This window comes from Tenrec ecaudatus, chromosome 4 (genome assembly GCF_050624435.1).
Source record: "Tenrec ecaudatus isolate mTenEca1 chromosome 4, mTenEca1.hap1, whole genome shotgun sequence".
NCBI classification, from domain to species: Eukaryota; Metazoa; Chordata; class Mammalia; order Afrosoricida; family Tenrecidae; genus Tenrec; species Tenrec ecaudatus.
Genome location: NC_134533.1, coordinates 93231162 through 93254610, shown reverse-complemented (window position 1 = coordinate 93254610; position 23449 = coordinate 93231162). Strand labels below are relative to the sequence as shown.

Here is a 23449-nt window from a genome sequence, read left to right as displayed (position 1 = left end):
TAGAAAAGACTGTTCTTTGGAATTTGGATTAGGTTATAGTCTAGTGTTTGTAGAGTCTAATCTAAAATTATTTTAGGGATAGCCATTCTGTTAGGAATATTCCTGAGACAAGGGAACAACAAGAAATCTAAAATAGATGGCCAGGAAGGCATAGAATGACTGGTGGGTTTGATCAAGTTCAGTGTAACTGAGAGGAAGTACAGAAGGCTGAATGAAAGTCAAACATGATAGTGGGACAGGAGGAAATAGAGGAAAGAATTAGAAGAAAAAGGGTATTTATAGGAAATAATTAGAAGGAAAAAGACATGCACACATGTAAATATTTTCATGTATAACAATAGGGATATAGGTCCATGTACTTATATTTATAGGCATATGTACAGGTATAGGTATATTTATAGGTATATATTAAACTATACTTAACAGACAGACATTGGGCCTCTACTGAAGTCTTCCCTCAACTCAAGACCACTTTGTTCTAATAACCTGGCATTCTGTGATGCTCACCTTTCCAACACAATCGCTGAAGACAAAATTGTTGCATAAGATAACATGGTGAAGAAAGCTGATGGTGCCTGGCTATTACAAGATATAGCATCTGGAGTCTTAAGGGCTAGCTGAGAAACAACAAAGCCCACATGGGAGAAGTACACCAACCAGTGTGATTACGAGGTGTTGAGGGGATCAGGTATCAGACACCAGAAGACCCAAAACAAACAACTATTTCATTGGGAATGAGGTGAGTTGTAGTGGAGACCCAAAGCCCATCTGTCGACAATTGGACATCCCCTCACAGAAGGCTCACAGGAAGAGACCAGCCAGCCAGGATGTAGTATAGCACCAATGAAACACACATCCCTCTAGTTTTTTAATGCTTCCTCCCTCCCCCCACTATCATGACCCCCAATCTATCTTACAAATCTGATTAAACCAGAGCTTGTACACTGGTACATATAAGAGCTCTTGACACATATAATCCAGGATAGATAAACCCCTCAGGACCAATAATAAGAGTATTGATACCATGAGGGTAGGGGAGGATGGGGTGGGTAGTGGGAGGGGTGCAAGAGGGAACTGATCTCAATGATCAATATACAAAACACCCACTAGGGAGATGAACAACAGTAACATGGGTGAAGGGAAAGAAAACAAATGGTGTATAATATGAAAATTAAAGTAATGTATATATTATCAAGGGTTTGGGAGGGTGGGGGAGGGCAGGGAAAAAATTAGCTGATACCAAGGACTACCAAGGACTCGGGTAGACAGAAAATGTTTTGGAAATGATGATGACAACATGTGTACAAATGTGCTTGATACAATGGATGTATGGATTGTTATAAGAGCTGTAAGAGCCCCCAATAAAATGATTTATTAAAATAAAAAAAGAACATCCTTGAAAATGGTATTCTAGATTCCTATTAAATGACAGGTCAGGATGAATATTTTAAACCATATATACATACCAATTTCTTCTGAGAACTCCACTACTGAGTTGAGGTCATTTGTAAGTATTCTTCAAAGGAATGGATGGACACAGTGCCTGCAACAATGGACTCGAACATAGGAACCGTGGTCAGGAGGACTCAGAACCAGGCAGTGTTTCATTCTGTTGTACATAGGGTTGTGTTGTACATATGGCTTAGACCCAACTCAGTGGTGCCTACCAACAACAACATACTTTACCAGAGCCCTGGTGCCAGTCTCAGAAACCCGCAGGAGCGGTCCATCCTCTCCTAGAAGGTGGCTGTGCATTGGAACCAACTCAATGGCAATGAGTTTGGGGTTTTGTTGTTGTTGTTGTTGTTTTATTTTTTTAGCTTTATACTTTACCAAGCATGACATCCTTCTCTGGGGACTGTGTTTTGCAGATGACATGTCCAAAGTATATAATATGAAGTTCTGCCCTGCTTCTTGGAGTTTCCTTGCATCCTTGCTTCTAAGGAGCATTCTGGGTGTACTTCATCCAAGACAAACTTATTTGTTCTTCTGGCGCTCCATGATATAGTCAATCTTCTAGAACTCCATGATATAGTCTGTCTTCTAGTGCTCCATGATAAAGTCAGTGTTCTAGCACTCCATGATATAGTCAGTGTTCTAGCACACCATGATATAGTCAGTATTCTTCTTCATCACCATAAAACAAATGCATCAATCCTTCTTTAGACCTCCCGTCGATTGTCCAGGTTTGGGTGCAGTTGAGGCCATTGAAAATATAATGACTTGGGCAAGGGCACCTTGGTCCTCCAGAGGGCATCTATGGCATCATGGACATGCTTTCATTTCTCTGGCTATTTTGCCCTTGATTAAGACAAGGACCTAGAAGTTTTAACCATATTTAAGCACTAGCTTTCTCCTCCATCTCAGTGACTCAACTAATAACGTAAAGGGACTCTAACATCTCAAATACACACACATATGAGGGGCTTCAAGAAGCCCAGGGGAAGTTTGGCTGACTTTGTGAGGCCTCTCACAGAGTCACATTTGAAATGTTTAATGTAACACACATTAACATAGATTGATAGAAGATAGGAGACTATTTTTAGATTAGCGAATATTACCTTCAAATACACCAGTTTCATTGGTAGAAAGAGGAAAAAGGAAAACAATACTAATTATCACTTAGGTCCATGGTTGTAATCAGTTATGTAACTTTTGATGCTGAATCAATCTGACTGCAGTATCAATAGAAAATCATGTTTTCAAATATGTGAAGGACTACATCAATGGAAAGAATTTAATTCACACACACACACACACACACACACACACATACATTTGTCTCTGCTGTCTGAAGATGTGCTATTTTTACCCGGGCCTTCACCTGTTCTTAAGGAGAAAGTGAATGTTAAGGAAGAAACCGATGCTTTACATTAAGACCAGTTCTACGTGGACAGGGTTAAGGGAGAGAGCAGGACTGAGATGGAAATCATTCCCACTGCATCAGAGCATATTTTCCTTTCAGAATGTTTAGGTACCAAAGTTTTCACATTTTGGCACTGACAGCAAGCCTGCGTGAGGAGGTGTGTTGTGTTTCGCAGCAAACATAAGGGCAAAAATAATGTGGCCGCAGCCAAATATTACTTCATCGTGAATTGTAAGAATGTATGTGCACTGTAAGGCTCTTGGGGTAAAACTTAGGAGGTTTAAAAATATTCTAAAAAATTCCAGAAGAAAGACATAGTGCCATTTTCTTGGCAGGCAGGATACACACACACACACACACACACACACACGGAGGAGGGTGGCTTTCAGAATTCTCTGGCAATTATTTTGGTGAAGTTTACCAATTCTGCCAACACTGAGCATCCATCCTATTGAACACTTTTCTTCCTCTTCATTTTGTCCCTTTCTGAACAATTTTTCAGTCCCCAGAAAGTAGAAAGGTGCACCTTGTAGGCAGTAACATTTGTCAAACATGTTAATGAATGGCTGACTGCTCGGGAGACTAAAATGGGCCTGGAGTGAGGGGAGTTTTAATCCTGAAACACCGAGAAGTGTCAGACCATCTAATGGAATGGAAAACATCAGCCCTTTCTTTTTACTCTCAAACTGCAAGTGAGTGTGTCTGTGGTGTGGATATATCTCACCTTCCCAGATTAATGGTCAACCAACTGCATTCATGGGCCAAGTTCATAATGGAAATGAGGGAAAGGGTGGTTGATATACACGGCATGGTGACTGTTGCCAACTGGTCCAACCTATCACAACGGGGCAAACACACCACATCTGCCAGCTAGTTATACTTACAGGATAAGCTCCTTCATAATGATGCTTGCATCTACAGCATCTTTGCAATCGACATAATTGCACAATAAACACGTTTAAAGGAAAGAAAAATATTAATAACTAAAATGTAGCCAGCTCTCTAAACACTTGGCACTGGTCTAGATTAAGCTACCCTGCTTTATGCTGTCACTAAAATTGCCTTCATATGTGACTATAAGGGACTTCACAAAGTTAGTCAAGCTTTCCCCTGGGCTTCTTGAAACCCCTCATATGTGTATTTATGTTTGTGAATTTGAGATGTTAAGAGTCCCTTTACAGTATTAGTTGAGCCACTGAGATGGCTCAGTGGGTTAAGCCCTGGGCTACTAACCCAAAGGTCAGCAGTTGAAACACACCAGCCACTCACTCTAAGAGAGGAAGATGAATTAGTCTGCTTCCATAAAAATGCACAGCGCCAGAACGCCTATGGCTACAGTGACCATGTTGTCCTGTCCTTTAGGGTTGTTATGAGATGGAATCCACTTGACAGCCAGGGGTGTTGCTGCTCAGACATCATGAGAGCAGCTTTCCTCCTCCTCCTCCTCCAGCTCCTCCTCCTCCTTCTCCTTCTTTGCTTATAATCACATATAATGCAGTGGGGAATCAAGGTTGGATCTTACTATTCCAATATATCCATCCATATGCCTCAGAGTGCACTCTCACGACCAATGAGCATCAGAATCTCCTGGGAAAGTACGCCTACCTACACACCGACAGTCTGAGACTCTCTGGGCAGGTCCAGGACCCCTGTATTATACCCACTTCCCAGATAATTGCCGTGCAAGTGTGAGAGGGTCTTTGGCTTAGTCCTTTGACCACATTATCTAAACTTGACTGGATGCTTTCTTCTGTCCTTACCATGTCCATCTGCTCCCTGGAGTCGGTGGCAAACTCTACAGGCTTAGGGGCATGTTTTCTTGTTCTCTTGCAGCCCTCAAAGTGCCCAGATCAATCCTCTACATAATTCTGAGAAATAATGAAACTTATTGACTGGACTTAGCTTTTTGCCCCTAAATGAGTCCTGATCTGTCAGTGCCCCCAGACTGGTAGAGACTTGGGATGAGAATGAGAATTCACCAACACCCAATTATTCAGTGTACAATGTGAGCCTTGACCAGCATATTCTCATTGTCAATTGACTGGTTGCTCTTTTATGGGTTAAAAGGCTGAGACTCCTGACTTCCCGACTGATGGACTGATTAACAAGTCCCGAGAAGGGAAGTTTCTTCCAAGTTTCAGACTGTTTGTGGAACAGAAACTCACAGACTTACGCCTTCATATCACAGAAAGCTGAGCGTGGCCCCTTCTGTCCAAAATAGTGATTCAACGTTTAACTGCCTGACCTGAAACCTAATGTTTATGTTCATCTCAGCCAGGGCATGTTCTCACTGTAGGGGAAGGACAGGTGCATCGTTGTGTGAGGTCTCTGAGCAAGGAGAAGTTGGCTGCACGGGTTCATGGTAGTCTGTGGCTTGTTTACTTGACTGATTGCTTGTTCCTGAGGTTCCATAATCACATTCTGGAATATAGAGGTTTCATCCACAGCATCTTGAGAGAGCTTTCCAATGGTTACTCATTGGGCTGCTAACTGCAAGGTCAGCAGTTTGAAGCCACCTGCTGCTCCAACAAGAGCAAGATGGGGCTTTCTACTGCCGTAGAATCACAGACAGACAAACCCACAGGGCAGTTCTACCCTGTCCTACAAAGTTGTGCTGTGTTGGCATCAACTCGATGGCAACGAATTTGGTTTGAGTTTTGGTTCTAGTGTCCCGGCTTACCATTGCTTCTTTAGAGACTGTGATTTGCAATGGTTTCTTCTACCCGTAAAAGGCAACACCCTGTGCTTCACCTTGTTAATGGTGTTTGATAGGTAACAAGATGAAACATGCTTGGCGTCCAGACATGTGCTCTGATTTGCCGCATTTTTTCCTCTTAATTCACTGTAGTTTCTCTCCTTTCTCTACTTTAGGATCAGCACTCTGTGGTGGGCCAGAAGACAGGCCCCAGCCCAAGTCCCAACTCCTGCTCAAATCCAAACACTGGAAGTGGTTACATGACCCCCCAGCAGTCGCTGTTGAGTCAGCAGTTGATGGGGAAGAAACAGACTCTCCAGAGGCAGATCATGGAGCAGACACAGCAACTTCTTCTGCAGCCACAGGTGCTGGTCGATGTGGTAAAACTCTCTCTGCTATCCACTCACCGGGGGACTTCATTCTCTTCTATTGCTGGTTCCCGCCTTTTCCCTGTGTCTACTTCTGTGGCATCAATACGGGTGTTGCCGTTACGAGAGCAGCTCATTCCATACCTAGGTGTGCTACAGAGATGGGAAGAAAAAGACAAAACTTGATTTGCCATCTGCTAGAGGGTTGGAATGTGCAACACCTCAGCTCACTAGCCCTGCCCAGACCAAGAATGTGGCATTATAAATCTGGCCAGAGAAAACAGTGTGGTGGCCTTCCCAGCCATGTGGGGCAGAAGAAAGGGGGCAGAATTTTAATTAACTCAAATCCAAACTGATTTTAGAGAGACAAGAGTTTTTAAGGCAGCTGTGAAAGCCAAGGAAGAGTTTCAAAACTAAGATTTGACTTTCAAATCAAAGCATACGACAATGGAGGATTTTCTGAAAAGAACACTGCAAATGCATGTCCCATTTTCCACACGTAAGCAGCTTTGAAAAAAGGCAAGGTTGTATTCCCCACACACTAGCCAAGCATCAGCCCTTCTTCAGAATTGATATGCTCCCCCCTTGCCATTCTCAGATTGACTCAGACACTACGCTCCAAACCCCTGCTGCCCCCGAAGAAAACATGGCCCCAGTAGCTTTCACTTTCATCGATCTGGCCAAAGTGGGGGAGGGGGAGGAGAAGGAGGGGAAGAAGAACGAGACGAGAAGAAGAAGAAAAAGAAATAAGCAGGTTTGTTAATATCCAGGTTAACAAAACCAAATGTTTCAAACCGGGTTGATGAGAGAAACATCCAGAGACACTCATATATGTATAGCAAAGAGCTTTACATCAAGGCATAATTGGATATTAAGAAAACATCCCAGCCCAGTTCAAATCAAGTCCCTAAGTCCGACACTCGTCCATAAATCCCCCTTCAGACTCACGCAGCTATATGCAATGACGGAGAATACAGGAAGATCACAGGCCAGTGGGTGCAGAGTCTTGTGGATCCAATGGCGGTGGCTACATCTCCAGAACTCTGGCAGGTCTCAACTGCATGGCTCGCCATCAGGAAGGAGAAGAGGGGGAGCAGTACGGGGTTGGGCAGCCTCCAGCTAGCCATTTATCTCGGTTGCCTTCCAATCAAGCTGCAACCTGAGTGACAGGCTGAACTCCACCCTTATGATCCCACAGGAGCCATGTTGGCACAACAATCCCATCACAACAATGTAAGCAGAGAAGAGGAAAACAAAATCAGAAAATTTTATTCTGAATGGGTCTTTATAGTAAAGGATTCAGACCCTCGGAGTATGAAAAATGCGAATTCACTTAATAAATATATGTTAATGTACAGTGAGGATGCAGCCATGAACAAGAACGATCCTATCTTCGCTTTTAAGGAACTTAGAGCCAGCTGCGACTGCCAAATGACTGTTGTTGTTGAAGCTGCCATTATACCAAGTCCACCTGATGGCAACCCGGTGTGTACAGGGTAGCACTGCACCAAAGGGTTTTCAAGGCTGTGATCACTCAGAAGCAGATCACCAAGCCTGTTCTCTAAGGTGCCTCTGGGTGGGCAGTACCACCCTTTCAGCAAGTAGTTGAGAGCTTACCTGTTTGTACCACCCAGAGACTCCTGAAATTCGTGGTGTGGAAACTACTCATTTAGTTTTCCACCCCAGCCACTACAGTTGATTTGATGCCAGCTGTTGGTGAAGAGGTTACCCATTGGGCTGCGAACCCCAAGCTCAGCAATTTGAAACCACCAGTTGCTTTAAGAGAGAAATATAAGGCTTTCTACTCTCAAAGATTTACAGCCTCAGAAATCCACAGGGGTAGTTCTACTCTGTCCTATAGGATCACTAAAAATTGGGATTGACCAGATGGCAGTAATTTGGTTTAAAGTATAGAGTATGTGTTCGTCTTGATACATTAGAGAAATAAATCCACAGAAACTCATATGTATAAAGGAGAGTTTTATATAAAAGCTAAGTGCCCATCAAGAAAACATCCCAACCCAGTGCTGCCCAAGCCCACAAGTCCAACATTAACCCATATGTCCGACACCAATCCACAAAGTCTTCCTCCATCTAATAAAACACACGCAGTGACACTGGCTGCAGTAGGAGAGCTGAATCAGTGAACATGTAAGCATCTCAGCATCTCTCCACACGGCTGCTCCAGCACCCAGGGCTGCATCGGGGTAGGTCCATGTGGCTTCTCCTCTGGGATGTCTTGCAGGAAGTGATCCTTGCCAGCTGAAGCAGGGAACTGGCTAAGGCAGCTGCACCCTTGTCCTACCATCACAAAGCAAGAGACCCAAGAACTTGGAAGGCGAGGCTTACCAAGTCATTTATCGCCCTTCAGTTAACCCCACATGTGTTTATCGGCCAGGTTGGCACGATCAACGTTAAGTATATCAGTGTAGAATTGTTTTTATAGGATTTGAAAGGCTGTAAGTCTTAGCTAGAACAGACAGACTCATCTTTCTCCTGAAGGTACCCATGGAGTACTTAAAATAGGCATCCTACCCACACTGAGAGTGGGTTATAGAGAGCGGAACGGAAAAGAGAGCGAGTACAGGGAGATTGTCTGAAATGGTTTCAGAGAGGAAGTTAGTTACGTCTATGGAACATCTGAAAGGGAAATGGAGATGGGGGAAAAGGTTCAGCCAACAGACCCAACATATTCCAAAGACCCAAAAAAGGATATGGAAGTTGTCAAGGCATAGACTATGCAGAGGGATGAGGAAGTGATGGGCAAGAAGGTCAGATGAGAGGCCAGAGGCTGGGACTTGCCAAACCAGAGTTTGCATTGTCTGAAAAGCAATGCGGAGGAGGAGGCGGCGAATGATTTTAAACAGGGAGTTGTAGGTTCGGATTTGCATGATAATGAAAGCAACCAGAGTGAGGGAACACTGTAGTGGAAGCAAAGGTTGTACTCACCCTAGAGAAACTGGGTAATGGATTGTTCCTGAGGTAGCTCACCCACCAACTTCTCAGAGGAAGAAAGATGAGGTTTTCTGCTACCATAAGATTGACATCAGCTCAATGGAAGTGAGTGGATTTTTAAGAACAGTTCTCCCAGACGAGGTAAAACTTGACACTGGAGGGCTCTAGGATCCTGTCTGATGGGTAGAGTAAGTGGGTCCGGCATTCGGAGGGAGAGTGTGGCCAGAAGCCAAAAGGTCGAATCTGGGTATATATGATGGTTAAGGTGAAATTGTACTATGAAATATTCCCTGCATAAAGTATAGATAATAGAATAGCAATTACATGTGTTTTTAAGGAGTGATGAATGAAGTAAGTTTGGAAGCCTGCGCACATGAAAAGGAATCGTAAGAAATAGGTGCATTGGACCTTGAATAAGGAAGGAATAATGAGAAATGAGGGATGACTTTCAGTACACCGCAGAGGCAAGATTCAGGGAGCCCCTAACTAGGTTGCCAAGCAATATAATGTATTTTCCTAGAATTCAGTTTCCAAAACAACTGTCCTCGTTCATTCCCACTCTTTCTGTTGTTTCACTTTTTAAAAACCTAACAGCTAGAAAGAAAGAAGGATAGAAGAGAAAAACAATCTAAGATTCACTTGTGGGGTACACTTTCATGACTGTTATTAAGGTTACTCATTTGATTGTATGCACAGGTTGAATGTGTTTTCAGCTCTTAAACTAAAAGGCAAGAAATAACAGCAGACACAGTCCATGAGCGTCCCTGCCTGGCACTGGACTAACTTCCACCGAACCCCAGTTGAGCCACCACTGGGACAGGTGCGAAGGGCAATGCAAAGGCTGTTCAGAGGAATAAGAATGAGGCTGCAGCCCTCTTAGTCCTTTTTATAAGCCATTCACAGTCTCTTCCTTTGGACACCATTGAGGGTGTCTGCACTTTTTAGCATATCCAGGAAGAAACAGTCTTTGCTAGCACTTTACATTAGCATATGCTTTGTAATCATTTGCAGTCAGTTGGCAACACCAGATAGGAACCTAAATTGAGACATTTTCTCATGAGTGTGTTCTTATTCCCCTTTACGCTCCTGTCAATGAAAGGCACAGGGGAGAGATAAGTAGTACTTAGTAATTATTATGAGCATAATTACTGATGTGGATTGTTCTCCTACTATATGCCAGGCAATGAGCTGAATTTCTACAGGAATAAAGGATTCATCTTTATAATATGATTATAGAGACGTTCCTATAATTAAACACATAAAGCAGAGCAGGTATGTACAGGCAGGCCCCAGATTGCAAACTTCTGAATTACTGACGACTCCTACCTGCCCTATAAGTAATATGTAATATGACTCCCTTTCAATGATTGAACCAACCTCTACTTGCGACAAATTCTTCATCACAATCAACTTCACTTGCTGTAAATGCAGCTTCTAAATCCCTGAAAAGGCTTTAAGGGTTTATTTTTGCACCGACAAACAGAACACCAAATCCACTGCTTTCAAGCTGATCCTGGCTCATGCTAACCCTAGGGTCAGAGGCAGACTGACCTGTGGGTTTCCAAGGCTGTCCATCTTCATGGGGGTGGAAAGCCTCATGGCTCCCCCTGGGCACAGCAGGCAGTTTCCGGTTGCTGATCTTTCAAGGAGCAGCCCAGTGGATAAATCCCTGTTCCACCAAGGCTCCTCTTCTTAGACCTAAGCAAGGCCAAATAAATAAATGCCTATTCTGACTTACACACGCACGCACACATGCGCACGTGTGTGTAAGTCAGATTATTAAGCACGGGAATAGATTTCATTCATTATCTAAGGACTCCCTGTACCGCTCAGGGGCCAAAGTCAGGAGATGTTGGTTGACAACTTTGCTGTTGTGCAGGAGTCATGGCAGAAACCATCCGTGAGCTTACGGCGGGGCAGGATGGGAAGGTCATATGCTCTTGCACAATGTAGCTGTTTCTATTCCATATTGGAGGGACTCTTTGACACGAAGTGATCACATGAGAGTTTTATGATAGGTTCATATGGAAGGTCATTAATTCCAGCTCATTGTGAACAAATAGTCGAAGCAACTCAAGTTTCCAGAAATGTAGATGTTAACTCTGAACAACCTGCCTGAGCCCTCAAGGGGAACAAGTACGTCAGCCATTAGATGGTGCAGCCATCAGTCTAACCCAGATTGGAAACTGAGTCTATGAAAGAGAACCACCGAGTCCCACCCTGCCTCCCCCCCCAAAAAAAATCCCGTTTTTCTTCAGCATAAATAACTGAAATAACCGAGTACATATGATAGAGAGTGATCCATAGATCCCTCCAGGGAAGATGACAGAAAGCCCTGTGTTTGGCATGGACTTTGGAACTGTCAGGCCTGCACGGTAGTTTGTCACAGGAATAGTTGACCCTCACCACATTTGGCTTTGTGAAACATCTCAAGCTGTTTCTCAAATATTTAGGGTTTGGGTAAAACCAAAAAAGAGTTTTGCCAACCACTTTCCCCTTAATTTTTAAACCCATGTTTAAAAGAAATGTAATCCATATGTTTCTGATTCATTTACACGTAGGTCTTTTTTTCCTTAGAAGTAAGAATTTGAATTTAGTTTGTTGCTGTCTTTAGGATTTTTCTCCCCCTTTCTGGTAGGCTGATTTCATTCAGAAGGCTTGGAATTTGGTGGGGAACTGAGAAATGCCTGGTTTAAACAGGCTCTAAGTCAAGCAGCACATATTCGGCTTCACTTATCTATCCATTACAAAGTTCTGTTTTCTATGTATTGATCTTCCTATAATTATATTGTTCTCTGTCCACCGTTGTCAATTGTTGTAATCTCTGAAAACAGAAGTTGCTTTGAGGTGCAAAGTTGTCTGTGAAGGGATTCTAAAACCCGCCCAGTTCATCCTGAGGAAGGAAGGAGCAGCAGCCCCTGGTGGCCAGACCTGAGCTGGCACTCCCCGCCGGGTCATTTTGTTCTCTCCTAGGCACAAACATTCTTACAGAGTAACTAGCTCAGACATGGGTGCTCTGAGACCAGCATAAAGTGAGGCAAAATAAGGCCACTACATAATTTTGTTTGAGAACAGACACAAACAAGCTCACTGCACATCCCACAAACTAAATACCAAACATCCCCCCCACCCCGTGCTAAATGAATGACTGCTATGTCATGACCCAATCATGGCGCTGACCTCAGTTTCTGCAGCTTCCAAATGAGAACAACCCACCACAGAATCACCCAATCAAAGCCTCAATCCTATAATGAGAGACTTTAACACCCTCCTAATGAGACAGTCATGGTCTCTCCTGAGGTGTGTTTTTCTTAACTCTAATGAGTAATAAAAACCCCATAATAATAACTTTCAAAAGGGTGCTCTTGGTGGTCTCTAACTGAGGGCATTGACAATATTTTAATGTCCCCCACTTTCTCTTTTAGTTCCCAAACTAAACCATTCTGAAGCTATAAAGGCAGCTTACTCAAAAAGGGTAGGGTGAAGGAAAAAAGGGGCGGGGGGTAGGATGTGGGGAGGAGCCTGGGAAATTTGTATGCTTTTAGAATGAGACATTTAGGAGTAGCAAGGGAACCTTGTGTTGTGTGACAGGAAAGTACCTAAGTTTGTGAGTGAGATTTGGTATGCTATCGCTATGTGATTCTAGGCAGGTTACTTGACGCGCTGATTTCCATTTCCTCATCCACTAATCGTAAGCAAGAAATCTACCTTTGACAGTTATTTATGAGGGGGGAAATGAGGTAGCATGCATATAGTTTCCAGGTCAATGCCCACTAGCTATGTCTTAATATCTCCTATGTCAGATTGCCAGGTTTAGCAAACAAAAATAAAGAATTCCCTGTATTTTATCTGATAGTTGCACGTCTGTACTTACTCCCTACTCCTTAGAACCAAAATTCTAAGTGCCAATGTCCTACGTGCTGCAAGTAAGTGCTTGGCCATTAGCTGAAAGATTGGCAGTTCAAGCCCAATCCGAAGCACCACAAAAGAAAGACTCATCGACCTTTTGAAAAGTTAGCCACTGAACCCCCTGTGGAGCACAGTTCACCCCTCACACACCTGGAGTGGCCGTGAGTCACAGCTGACGACTCAACAGCAACTGGCTTGCACCAAAGCATTGTAAGGCATGCTACGAGGCTGAACTGGAAAGGCTGCCTTCCAGACTTACATTTAGTTCTTGTTGAAATCTAATCACAAGGAAATGAAATAGGAATCGTTTTCAGAAATAAAAAGATAAGTTGAATATGAAAGACCAAAAGCAATTATAATTCTGGAAATTTATTGAAATGGTAAAGATTCATCTCTGAATTAAGGAGTCCTGGCAGCTTATGGGATACAGGTGGGGCACTAACCATATTGAGCAATTAAATCCCACCAGCCACTCCTTTCTACTCTCTTAGAGATGGACAGCTGCGGAGACCCACAGGGAGCATCTCCACTCTGCCCTGTAGTGTCAATATGTGTTGACATCCACTAGACGGCTAATAGTTTGCTTTGCTTTTTTTCGGTTTTGGTCTCTGAATTAAGACAGGTAAATAAGGTCCATGATTTACAAACCATGATTGTTCTTCTACAAAGGACCTCCCAAAAGTTCACAGAAAAGGCATAATATGAAAAAAACTATTCTCAGCTTCAAATTTCTTTTTCCTCTAAAGTGAGCTCATACTAACTTGTTATAAATCTCTGAACCAGATCTAGTGTGAGGCACTAAGAAGGCTAGTATACCAGTTTGACAAGAACAACTTGAATTTTACTAATATTCAAGCAGGAGCAAACACTATTATTTATGACTCGGGTGGAAGAATGCTAGAATTATCGATGGTTTACAGAAAGTTTATGAGGACAGTGTCCCAAAGAAACCAACACTTTACAAATGTAATTTTTTTAAAGAAGGGATGAGACAATCTTGAAAATGAAACTCTCATAACAAACCACCCATTTGAATTTTTTTGGGAAAAAAATTAATCTTGCTCATGCCTTAATTGAAGGGGCAACAACTAATAGCAAAAACAATAGCCAGCACCATAAATCCTTCCATTGCTTCAGTTTACGCCATTCTGACTGGAAACTTCGTGCTCAGTGGGAACAAAAACAGTATTCCCACAGGAGCTGTGGACAAAACCAGAGCTTTCCATGGACATTTTCAACAAGTGAGATCAAGATCTTAAAGAATTCCTTGGAGGAATTGTAATAGTAGATGAAACATGTCTTTATCCATGTGATCCTGAAGACCAAGCACAATGAAAGCAATGACTACCAACAGGTGGAAGTGGTATAGTCAAGACAAAGGTCACGGTAACAAGTTTGGGGGTTTTGTTTTTTTGGGATGCTGAAAGCATTTTGCTTTTTGATGTTCTGGATGGCCAAAGAGAGATAATATCTACTTTTCTGAGAGGGTTTTTAGAAAGTGAGCCAAAACTCTAGAAGAAAAATGCTCAGGAAAAAAAATTGTAAAACCAAAATGAACTAATAAAATACACGAAAAAGAAAGAGGCCCAGGAATGCTTCACCAGAGTCCCACCCCACCATGACAATGTTACGGCTCATTCCTCTCATCAAACAAAGGCAATGTTGCAAGAGTTTTGATGGGGGCAAAAAAATCATTAGACATTCTCCTTGCAGTCCTAATTCCGTTCCTTCTGACTTCTTTTTGTTTGCTAACTTAAGAACACTCTTTGAAGGGCACCCAGTTTTCATTAGTCAGTAATGTATGGGTGACGACGTTGACATGGGTAAATTCCCAAGACCTCCAATTCCTTAGGGTTGGACTACATGGCTGGTATCTTCACTTACAAAAATACCTTGACCCTGGTGAAACCTAGGTTGAGAAATAAAGTTTATTTATATTCTTTTTCTTTTAATTCTATTTTTCCATGAATTTTGAAGTCCCTTTGAAGTCTTACTTTCTTGAATGAATTGTGCATAGTTTTTTACAAGGGAAAAAGTACCCATCTAAAATTGATCACATTTTCATTTCTGTTTTCAAGGAGAAAATTCCTCCACAAGATCAGATAAACAGACATTTGACAAGGCCACCCCCAGATTATAAAGACCAAAGAAGAAATGTGGGAAATATGCAGCCAACTGCTCAGTATTCTGGTAAGTGTGCTTATAAATTAAAATCAGAACCCTGAAAATAAGAAAACATTTGATTTTAATATTCCCTCCTTTCCTCATCTCATAGTTGATTGGAACTTTGTTCTTAGAATCCTCCATTACCTCCCATTGTACTTCCCTACAAAGACAACTTGAATGTATTTTAGTTTTTTGCTTCAGTTTATCTTGCTTATTCTTTCCCCATATACACGTTTCACTACTCTCCAACCCAGCTAGGAGAATTCAGAAAAGCTAAATAATTGACAAGTGCTAGGTCTGGCCATTCTTCTCCCAACAACCTATCTTGATTCACGTAAATATAATGTAAGCAAACATTTGCCTCTCATAAACTGTCACCTTTTAACTTATATAAAGTCCAATTTCATTGTTGTCTATTTCCTCCTCTGGTTCCATCTCCCCAAGGTTGCCTCTTCAAAGAAAAAGAGTCTAGTCACCAAGAAGTAATTTAAAAGCAAATTAAGTCTCTGTAGCCTGTCAAAAGCACTGAAGATTAATTCTATTTAAAATCCAAGGAAAAATTTCTTAATAACCCTCTCTGTATAAATTAGGAGCCCTCGTGCTGTAGTGCATAATGTGTCTGGCTGCTAACCACCAGGTCAGCAGTTCAACTCCAGGAGCTACTCACTCCTCAGGAGAAGGAGATGTTTTGCTCCTGTGAAGATTTACAGCCTTAGAGCCCACAGACGCATTTGTACCTTATTCTTTAGGGAAGCTAGGAGTTGGCATGGACTCAAAAACAAAACTTAGTTAATAAACACATGCCTCCCCAAATCTACCCCCTGCTACTCCTTCCCGTCATTCTCAGGGTCTGGTCAAGTCTCTTGGCCCAGGACTCTATGTACTTTCTAGGTAAATATAACTTACTTTTTGAGTTTCCCAAATTACCTGTTTTACTTATTACCAATCCATAACAATTATCTTTTGAAAAGAATATGTGAATATTCCCACATATTAATACATTCTGATACTGTTAAGCATAGCTTTAATATATAACACACACACCCCACTCTCCAAAAGTACAGTGTTATTCTGTAACCTTTCATAAACTATAATAAAATGCAGTAAGCACGCAATTATCATAATTTTAACATTGGAAAATCTTCTTGGGAGTTCCTAACAAAGCCCTCCCCAAATAATACAGCCAAACAACACGTTGAGTGTTAGATAGCATTCCTCTGGAATGTTCACAGACACAGTGCAGCACTGTGGTGCCTCGCTGCTGAGATGTGAGGGTAGGTCCGAGAGAAGGAGCTTAGTGAAGCCACGCTCCCAGCTCAGAGGCCATGCTGCCTTTTTAAGGACTTGCTGCCAAACAACTGCTGAACGCTAGTTTCACTTTAAGCATTTTTCCATAAGAAACAAAAATTTTCTTCTGATTTATTTTGGTTAATGGAAATGATTTCTAGTAGGGGTCTTTCTTAAAGGTAAAATGGTATAAAGTAGAAAAGGATTCTCTGTTTGATTCTGTCCTAAAAGAGACTGAAAAACATGATAGGGTTTATTTTGAGCATAGCGTTTCTATACCATGAACAATAAGTGGGCCTCACTGAAAGTGAGTGCCCTCTAAAATATTTTGCAAAATTCAAGGTGAATATTTGGAGTGTTCTTTTTCTACTCAGATGGAAGAATCCCAGGGATGTTGGTCTAGGGCTGGTTTGGTGGCTCCACAGTACTTTCAGAAAGACAGGCTGCTTCTGCCTTTCTGTGCCACCTTCCCTAGCAAGTGTTTGCCAATGGCCACTATACCACCAGCCTTCACAATCATGTGTTAGCGAGGAGGAGGGAAAAAGAGAAAAGGCAACATGTTCTCACAGGTAAATCAGACTCCTTTTCAAATGGTTTTCTTGTATGACCCACCGAATCACATGCACCTATCCACCTTCAGCCAGAATTTACCCAGTTTATCCATAACATTTTCATCAGCTGGCACACTGCTAGGAAGTGAAGTTGCTAAAGGGCTTAAGAAGATGAGGAACCTGGATCTTGGGTAGGTAATGAGGCTTTCCTACAATGCACAAGGACATTTTATACTGACATCAACCGTTCCTGCCTCACCTAGCAGGGTGGGGGTGGGGTGGTGGGGTGGTGTGGTGGGGTGGGGTGGGGTGGGGTGGTGGGGTGGGGTGAGGTGGTGGGGTGGGGTGGTGGTGGTGGTGCTGTGTGTGTGTGTTGTTTTTCCTTTTCCTGACACTCCAGTTTTGCCTCTCAAGATGTCTTTCCACCAGCAACTTTAACCTCCTCTAGGCAGAAGGACTTCAGTGGGTTGATGAATCATGATCTGATAGGTGATCTCCTTAGTCAGCAGCCTGTGGGGCAGGCACTAGTTCCACATTAACACATGCATTGTTAGATGTCAGTGTGACTGACAAAGCACTGGAGGCCACATGGATTTCCCAGTGCAGTAAGCACACTAGAAAATGCTGCTGGAGAGACCGCTGGAATATAAGCGAGAGCATCATGGAGGGACTTAGGCTTTGGTAAACTCGAGGGAAACATAGATGAGGTATGCAGGAGATCCTATGGGACTAGAATGAGCAGAGGTGGCTGTGGCATGTTGGGTAACAATGGAATAACCACATTTCCTAGAGCAGAGACTTTTCTATATGTAAATAGTCACTGGAGCATGAATTACATTAAATTCCAAAATAAAGATATGGGAGTTGACTCTTTGGACACTTGTGGAAGCTTCTTGAAGAGTGGTGATTCAGATGAGGAAGGGGCATGATCCCCAAAGCCCCTGGCTGGAAATACTTGTCTAGGAGCTAGGTATTATTTGTCCTCACCTTCTTATTTGGACCCTGACGTAACTAGTCACAAGCTGGTATGACAGCTTAGCTGATCAGGGGTATAGTCTTTGGTCTTGGGACAAAGTAAAACAAAATCAAAACGAAAGATTGACTAACGCCTCCAGATTGCAGACTCCAGAAAAGAAAGACTATAAACCCCATTAAATAGACTCCCTCAAGTTTACTCTTCTCAGAGTGCCACCTGTGACCCAGGGGCGCTCCAGAGGGACGCTTCTTCCAGAAGTCGTAGCAGCGTTGTCTTATTCGTTCAGCGTGTTGTATTGCTGGTTTCTCATTACTTGTTTCACACCCGGAAGTGGTTTCAGATTTGGAGCGTTGCTTTCCTGCAAATTGTTATAAAAGAGGCTATAACGTACTGTTATGAACTCAGAGAATTCTCTTTCTTTCTTTTAGGCGTCCCAACGACAGTGAGTTTAAACTCTAACCAGGCTTTGGCCAACCCAGTTTCAACACACAGCATTTTAACTCCAAATTCCAGCCTCATGTCCACTTCTCATGGGACAAGAATGCCGTCGTTATCCACATCGGTTCAGAATATTGGAATGTACGGAAATCTGCCTTGCAACCAGCCTGGTACTTACAATGTCACTTCGGGAATGAACCAACTGACGCAGCAGAGAAACGCAAACCAACTGATAGCAAGTCAAAGCAACCCTCTGATGTCACGGCCTCCTGCCTTAGGGCCAAGTAATAACACCAACGTGGCCACTTTTGGCGCCACATCTGTTGGCAATTCCCAGCAATTAAGGCCAAACTTAGCCCATGGCCTAGCAAGCATGTCAGCACAGCGACCATCAAATGTAATGATCACGTCTAACACCACAGCACCAAACTGGGCCTCTCAAGAAGCAACCGCCAAACAGCAGGACGCCCTGAAGGCCGCAGGAGTCCGCTTCCCAACAGGCACACCTGCAGCCTTTACCCCAACCCAGTCATTGCAACAGGCGGTAGGGAGCCAACAGTTTTCCCAGCGGGCAGTGGCTCCTCCTAACCAGTTAACACCAGCAGTGCAAATGAGACCCTTGAGCCAAATGAGCCAGCCGCTAAATGGACAAACGATGGGTCCACTCAGAGGTCTGAATCTCAGGCCGAACCAGTTAAACACGCAGCTATTGCCGAATATGAACCAGGGGGGAACAGGGTTGAATCAGACGAGGACAGGCATCAGCCAGTCGCCATCCCTGACCCCCAACAACTTTCCATCTCCCAACCAAAGTTCCAGGGCCTTCCAAGGCCCTGACCCCGGCAGTGACTTAGCTTTTGACTTCCTCAGTCAGCAGACTGACAACATGGGCCCTGCCCTTAACAGTGACGCTGATTTCCTCGACTCTCTATTGAAGACGGAGCCTGGAAATGACGACTGGATGAAAGACATCAATCTTGATGAAATCTTGGGGAACAACTCCTGAAGGAGAAAAGGGAGAAGACTCACAAACCCCAAGCACTAAAAGGCAGTATTTTACGAAGTCTGCGTAAAGGCCCCACGGTTGACTTTGACGTGGACTCCATGAAGATACCATGGCTCAAAATGGAAAACAAAAAGTAATTGTGCTGGTGAACGTTCTGGTCCACACGCTTTTTTTATGTCTAAAAACCGAAAGTAAAACATTGGATCGCGTTTCCCTGTCTAAACTGCAGGACACAGTATCCAATTTGCCCAAACAGAACTCTGTGTTGATCTGTAATTAATTGGTTTTTAAATGGGTTTCCCAAGCTCAGTTTCTCCCTCCCTGGAAGAACAGTAATAGAACCTGCAGCTTGTTGAAACTTCATGCCATGTGGAGGTTCTAGTTCCAACCAACACGCAACTCGCTCTCATAGGTAGTGTGTTTTCATCTTCCCACATTTTTTAAAATTTAATTTTCCTAAAGCTTCCAAAGTAGACTGAAATGTTACAGGTTTGCTGGTAATAACCTAGCAGAATCCTAAGAGAGAGAGAGAGAGAGAGAGAGAGAGAGAGAGAGAGAGAGAGAGAGAGAGAGAGAGAAAGAGCATATAGCAGGAGGGAGAGATTGTAGAATATCTACTCTAGATCCTGCCCTCGTTCCTTTTTCCCATGTATTGCATACTTCAGAAGGACATTTTTTTTAAAGGGAGGAAATAAGGATATAGAGCTGTGAGATTTATTTAGGCTTCCACAACAAATCTCTGAGTCCATTCCCAAGTTTTAGACACTGCCAAGACCTGGCCGAATCCTACTAAAACATTGGTGGACATGTGTGTGCATTTTGATTTTATTATTGTTTTTTAAAAATACTCCATTGGGCATTGCTATAAAGGAGGGGTTTGTTTTCATTTTTATTTTGTTTTTTAATTACACAAATAAACTAGGATGTTGCTTGTTGTTATGATGCCTGCTGGTGATTACAATTAGGTCTTTCTACTTAGTCCAGTGAGTAGAGACTGATTTTTATAAAGAAATTTTAGAGAGCAAAACTGAGACTAGACGGTATCATGTTTTGGGTGCAGATAAGAAGCACGAGGTCAGGACCAGTGGTGAGTGTGAAGCTGAGTACAAATATATTTGCTAGGGGCAGTGTGGTTCTCCACCTCCCTCATGCCGCAACCCTTTCATACAGTTCCTTATGTGGTGGTGACCCCCCCCAACCATAACATTATTTTTGTTGCTATTTCATAACTATAATTTTGCTACTGTTATGAATCAGGCAACACCTGTGAAAGGGACATTTGACTCCCAAAGGGGTCTCGAACCATACGTTGAGAACCGATGGTTTAAAGAAATGCATAATTGAAAGTGAAAACTTAGATGTTCTTCTTTGGACATTGTATTTCGTTAGATAGCTAAACAGAATGTGATCTGTATGTAACAGTTGCGCTGTGCTGGATGGACCTTTCCCCTCCAGCTTTTCTCCCACTGGGTGTGCACAGAGTCAAGCAAAGAAGGTAGCTCTGCTGAGGTATTGAATCCTTCTGCCCACACAGGGATCACCTGTAAAATGGGTAGCCCGTGTCCTGATTTGGGATGGGTCAAAATACAACCTTCATTTTCCTAATCACAGAGAACAAAGGTCATCTTCTGCATTCTGGGTAATATGCTCCCATAGCCAGATGTCAAATGTAATTTAACTGAAGCCATTTAATAACCAAGCTTTTACCTTTTACCTGTCTGTTCAGAAGCGAACACAGTCTGAAAGTTCTGCAAATCCCTCTTCCAAACTTGAAGATGTCGGATGCACTCTCCTCCTTTAACATGATACCAACATCACTGGCCCGGAATGTTTTCTGTGCTAGGTTGTAAATATAAAGAAATTACTTGTTTTGTAAACTTTTGTAAAGAATATTTTGGTAGAAATACTTAAAACATATTCTTTGGGTTATATTTATACATATGTGAAATATATATACTATCAAAAGGTTATATTTTATACAAAAAGTAAATTGTTACCTTTTGTATGCTAATATACAAAGTTTTGTATCATAGGATGGTTTATTTTTAGCTCTACACTTCAACCACAGGTGGCCGAGTGGGAACTTTTAAAAACTATCAAGAGGCTTATTAGATAACTTTATATTCTGAAATGAAACCTCAACAAGAAAGCATTCCAGGTTTCAATCTTTTTTTTTTTTTTGGCTTTTAAATTCCTTTTTAAATCCATATCGTTTTTGTGTCTTGTTTAATTACTCTGCTGTGCACATTGTATTGGTCCTTGTTGCATGTGGTCTACTGTGTGCTTTCCCATTTTATAAAACAGTGTTTCTCCATGCAAAAACAAAGGAATACTGATGTATATATGGGCACCTTTATTTCACAGCTCCTCATGTAACTGTATATATCTGCCAGCACTTCCCAGTTACACCCTGTGATTCAGCTTGTTCTTTTTTTACCCTAACATCAATAGTATCTTTTGTAGTAGTTGTCAAATTTAAGAGAGAGAAAGCAATCAGAATGTTTGGTATTTCTTCTATCTTAATGTGAATTTCATAATTAATATCTATTTATTCAGCTATTCATTAAAATACAGGATTCTTTGGGGGGGAAGGGAAATGGTGTCTAGTCTATAGTTTCTGATTGTTGGCAGCCTGTTACCAAAGATGATGTAATTTTCCTGAAAGCTGAGATAATGACAATTTGATAGACATATTGAGCCAAAGCCTTAGGATTTACAACTTAAGAGCTCTTGGAATACAATCTCCCACTTATGGAACTACCAGACTACTTAATTGTTGGCATTGTTTTTCATCCTGACATATTATACAGGAGATAGAAGTAATTTTTCCTTTTTTAATTTGAAGACTAGAATGCAATTTAAGCAAATAATTCATCCTTGACTTCGTTTGAAGCCCAATGAAGATAAGCAACTGCTCTAGGTGGACGCACTAATATTACTTGCATTACTGTAACTGTACCCCTGACTATAAAGAGTTCAACTTGTAAAACAAGTATTTTGTATTGTGTGTAATTCTGTGTGTTAAAAAATAGCTTAAAAATTAAAAAGCAGTTCTCTTGCATGTAATCACATTTTATGTTGCTGCTACATCACAGAAAGTTCTGAGAACTACTTATATTAATGGGTACTTCAGGGCAAACTCACTCTGGGAAACATCTAGACTTATTTTATTTTAATGTTCTTCAGTTCCCTTAGAAAGCTATGTGAAGATCCTATATGTACAACACTAACTACCTGGGAAATGGCCTAATTATGGGGCACTTGTGGGCATTTATGAAGGAGCCCTGGTGGTGTCGTGGTTATATGTTGAGCTGCTGACCACATGGTCAACTGTTCAAAACCCACCAGCCGCTTCATGGGAGAAATAAAATGTTCTGTTCCTGGAATGAGGCACAGTCTGGGAAACTCACAGGGGGCAATTCTAATCTACCCTATGGAGTCGGCTTGATGGTGTTGCGTTGAAGGTAAGGCCAAAGAGACACAGCCTGACTGAACCCAGGAACATGATCCTTGGGAATCAAGAAGATAGAGAAAAAGATGAACTTTCGTAGCAGGCAAGGGACCATTTTAACCAAATTAGCCAGGTCCAATATACTGCTAGTGTTCCCGTTCCCTTCTCTGTTGCCAAAAATGGTGTGTGGCGGTATCTTTGTCATTAGTATGATGGCAATAATGAAATGGCCGTTTGATGGAGCCCTTGCCCAGTGAATCCGGAAGGTTGAATAGGAAAAAAAGTGCGAATAGACTTTATTCCCACTCATAGTGACCCTAGATAGTGTTTCTACGACAGTAAATCTTTACAGGACCTATTAGACTCATCTTTCTCCCACAGGAGAGGCTAATGGGTTCGAACTGTTGACTTTGCCACCACTGTGCCACCAAGAGTCCTTTAAGGTGAGGTAGTAAACAAGTAAGACCAATGTCAATGAAGAAAATCAATATGAAGTAAAAGGAGAGTGAGAGGTGTGTGTAATTCTCAAAGATTATGAATCCCAGTGTGTACCTCAAGTGGGTCTGAGAGCGGAAACAAGAGGGAGTGAGTGAGTACAAAAGGGAGAGGACAGCTCCCCCTCGTCCTGCTCTGTGGTTGGTGAAGGCAGTTCAGGTTCTCAAACCATCTAGCCCAAGTGTCCTTTTCTCTCCTTGTACCTGTGCTGCCACACCCAACGGTGAGGGTCTCCTGTTTGTTCTTTCTGCATCCTTTTCTAATTCCAGGATTCCTTTTCATCCCC

At 42.4% G+C, this 23449-nt stretch overlaps 1 protein-coding gene across 2 annotated transcripts in view; it reads left to right on the top strand.

Annotated features, from left to right (window-relative positions):
* MAML2 (mastermind like transcriptional coactivator 2) overlaps positions 1 to 22263 on the top strand; it is a 412000-nt gene extending 389737 nt beyond the window's left edge. For both annotated transcript variants that reach the window (XM_075546486.1, XM_075546484.1), the window contains 3 exons: positions 5738 to 5926; positions 14872 to 14983; positions 18202 to 22263. In XM_075546486.1, coding sequence (XP_075402601.1) covers positions 5738 to 5926; positions 14872 to 14983; positions 18202 to 19217 — 1317 coding nt within the window. In that variant the 3' untranslated portion in view covers positions 19218 to 22263. The remainder of the gene's footprint in view (positions 1 to 5737; positions 5927 to 14871; positions 14984 to 18201) is intronic.
* Positions 22264 to 23449: the final 1186 nt, after the last annotated feature.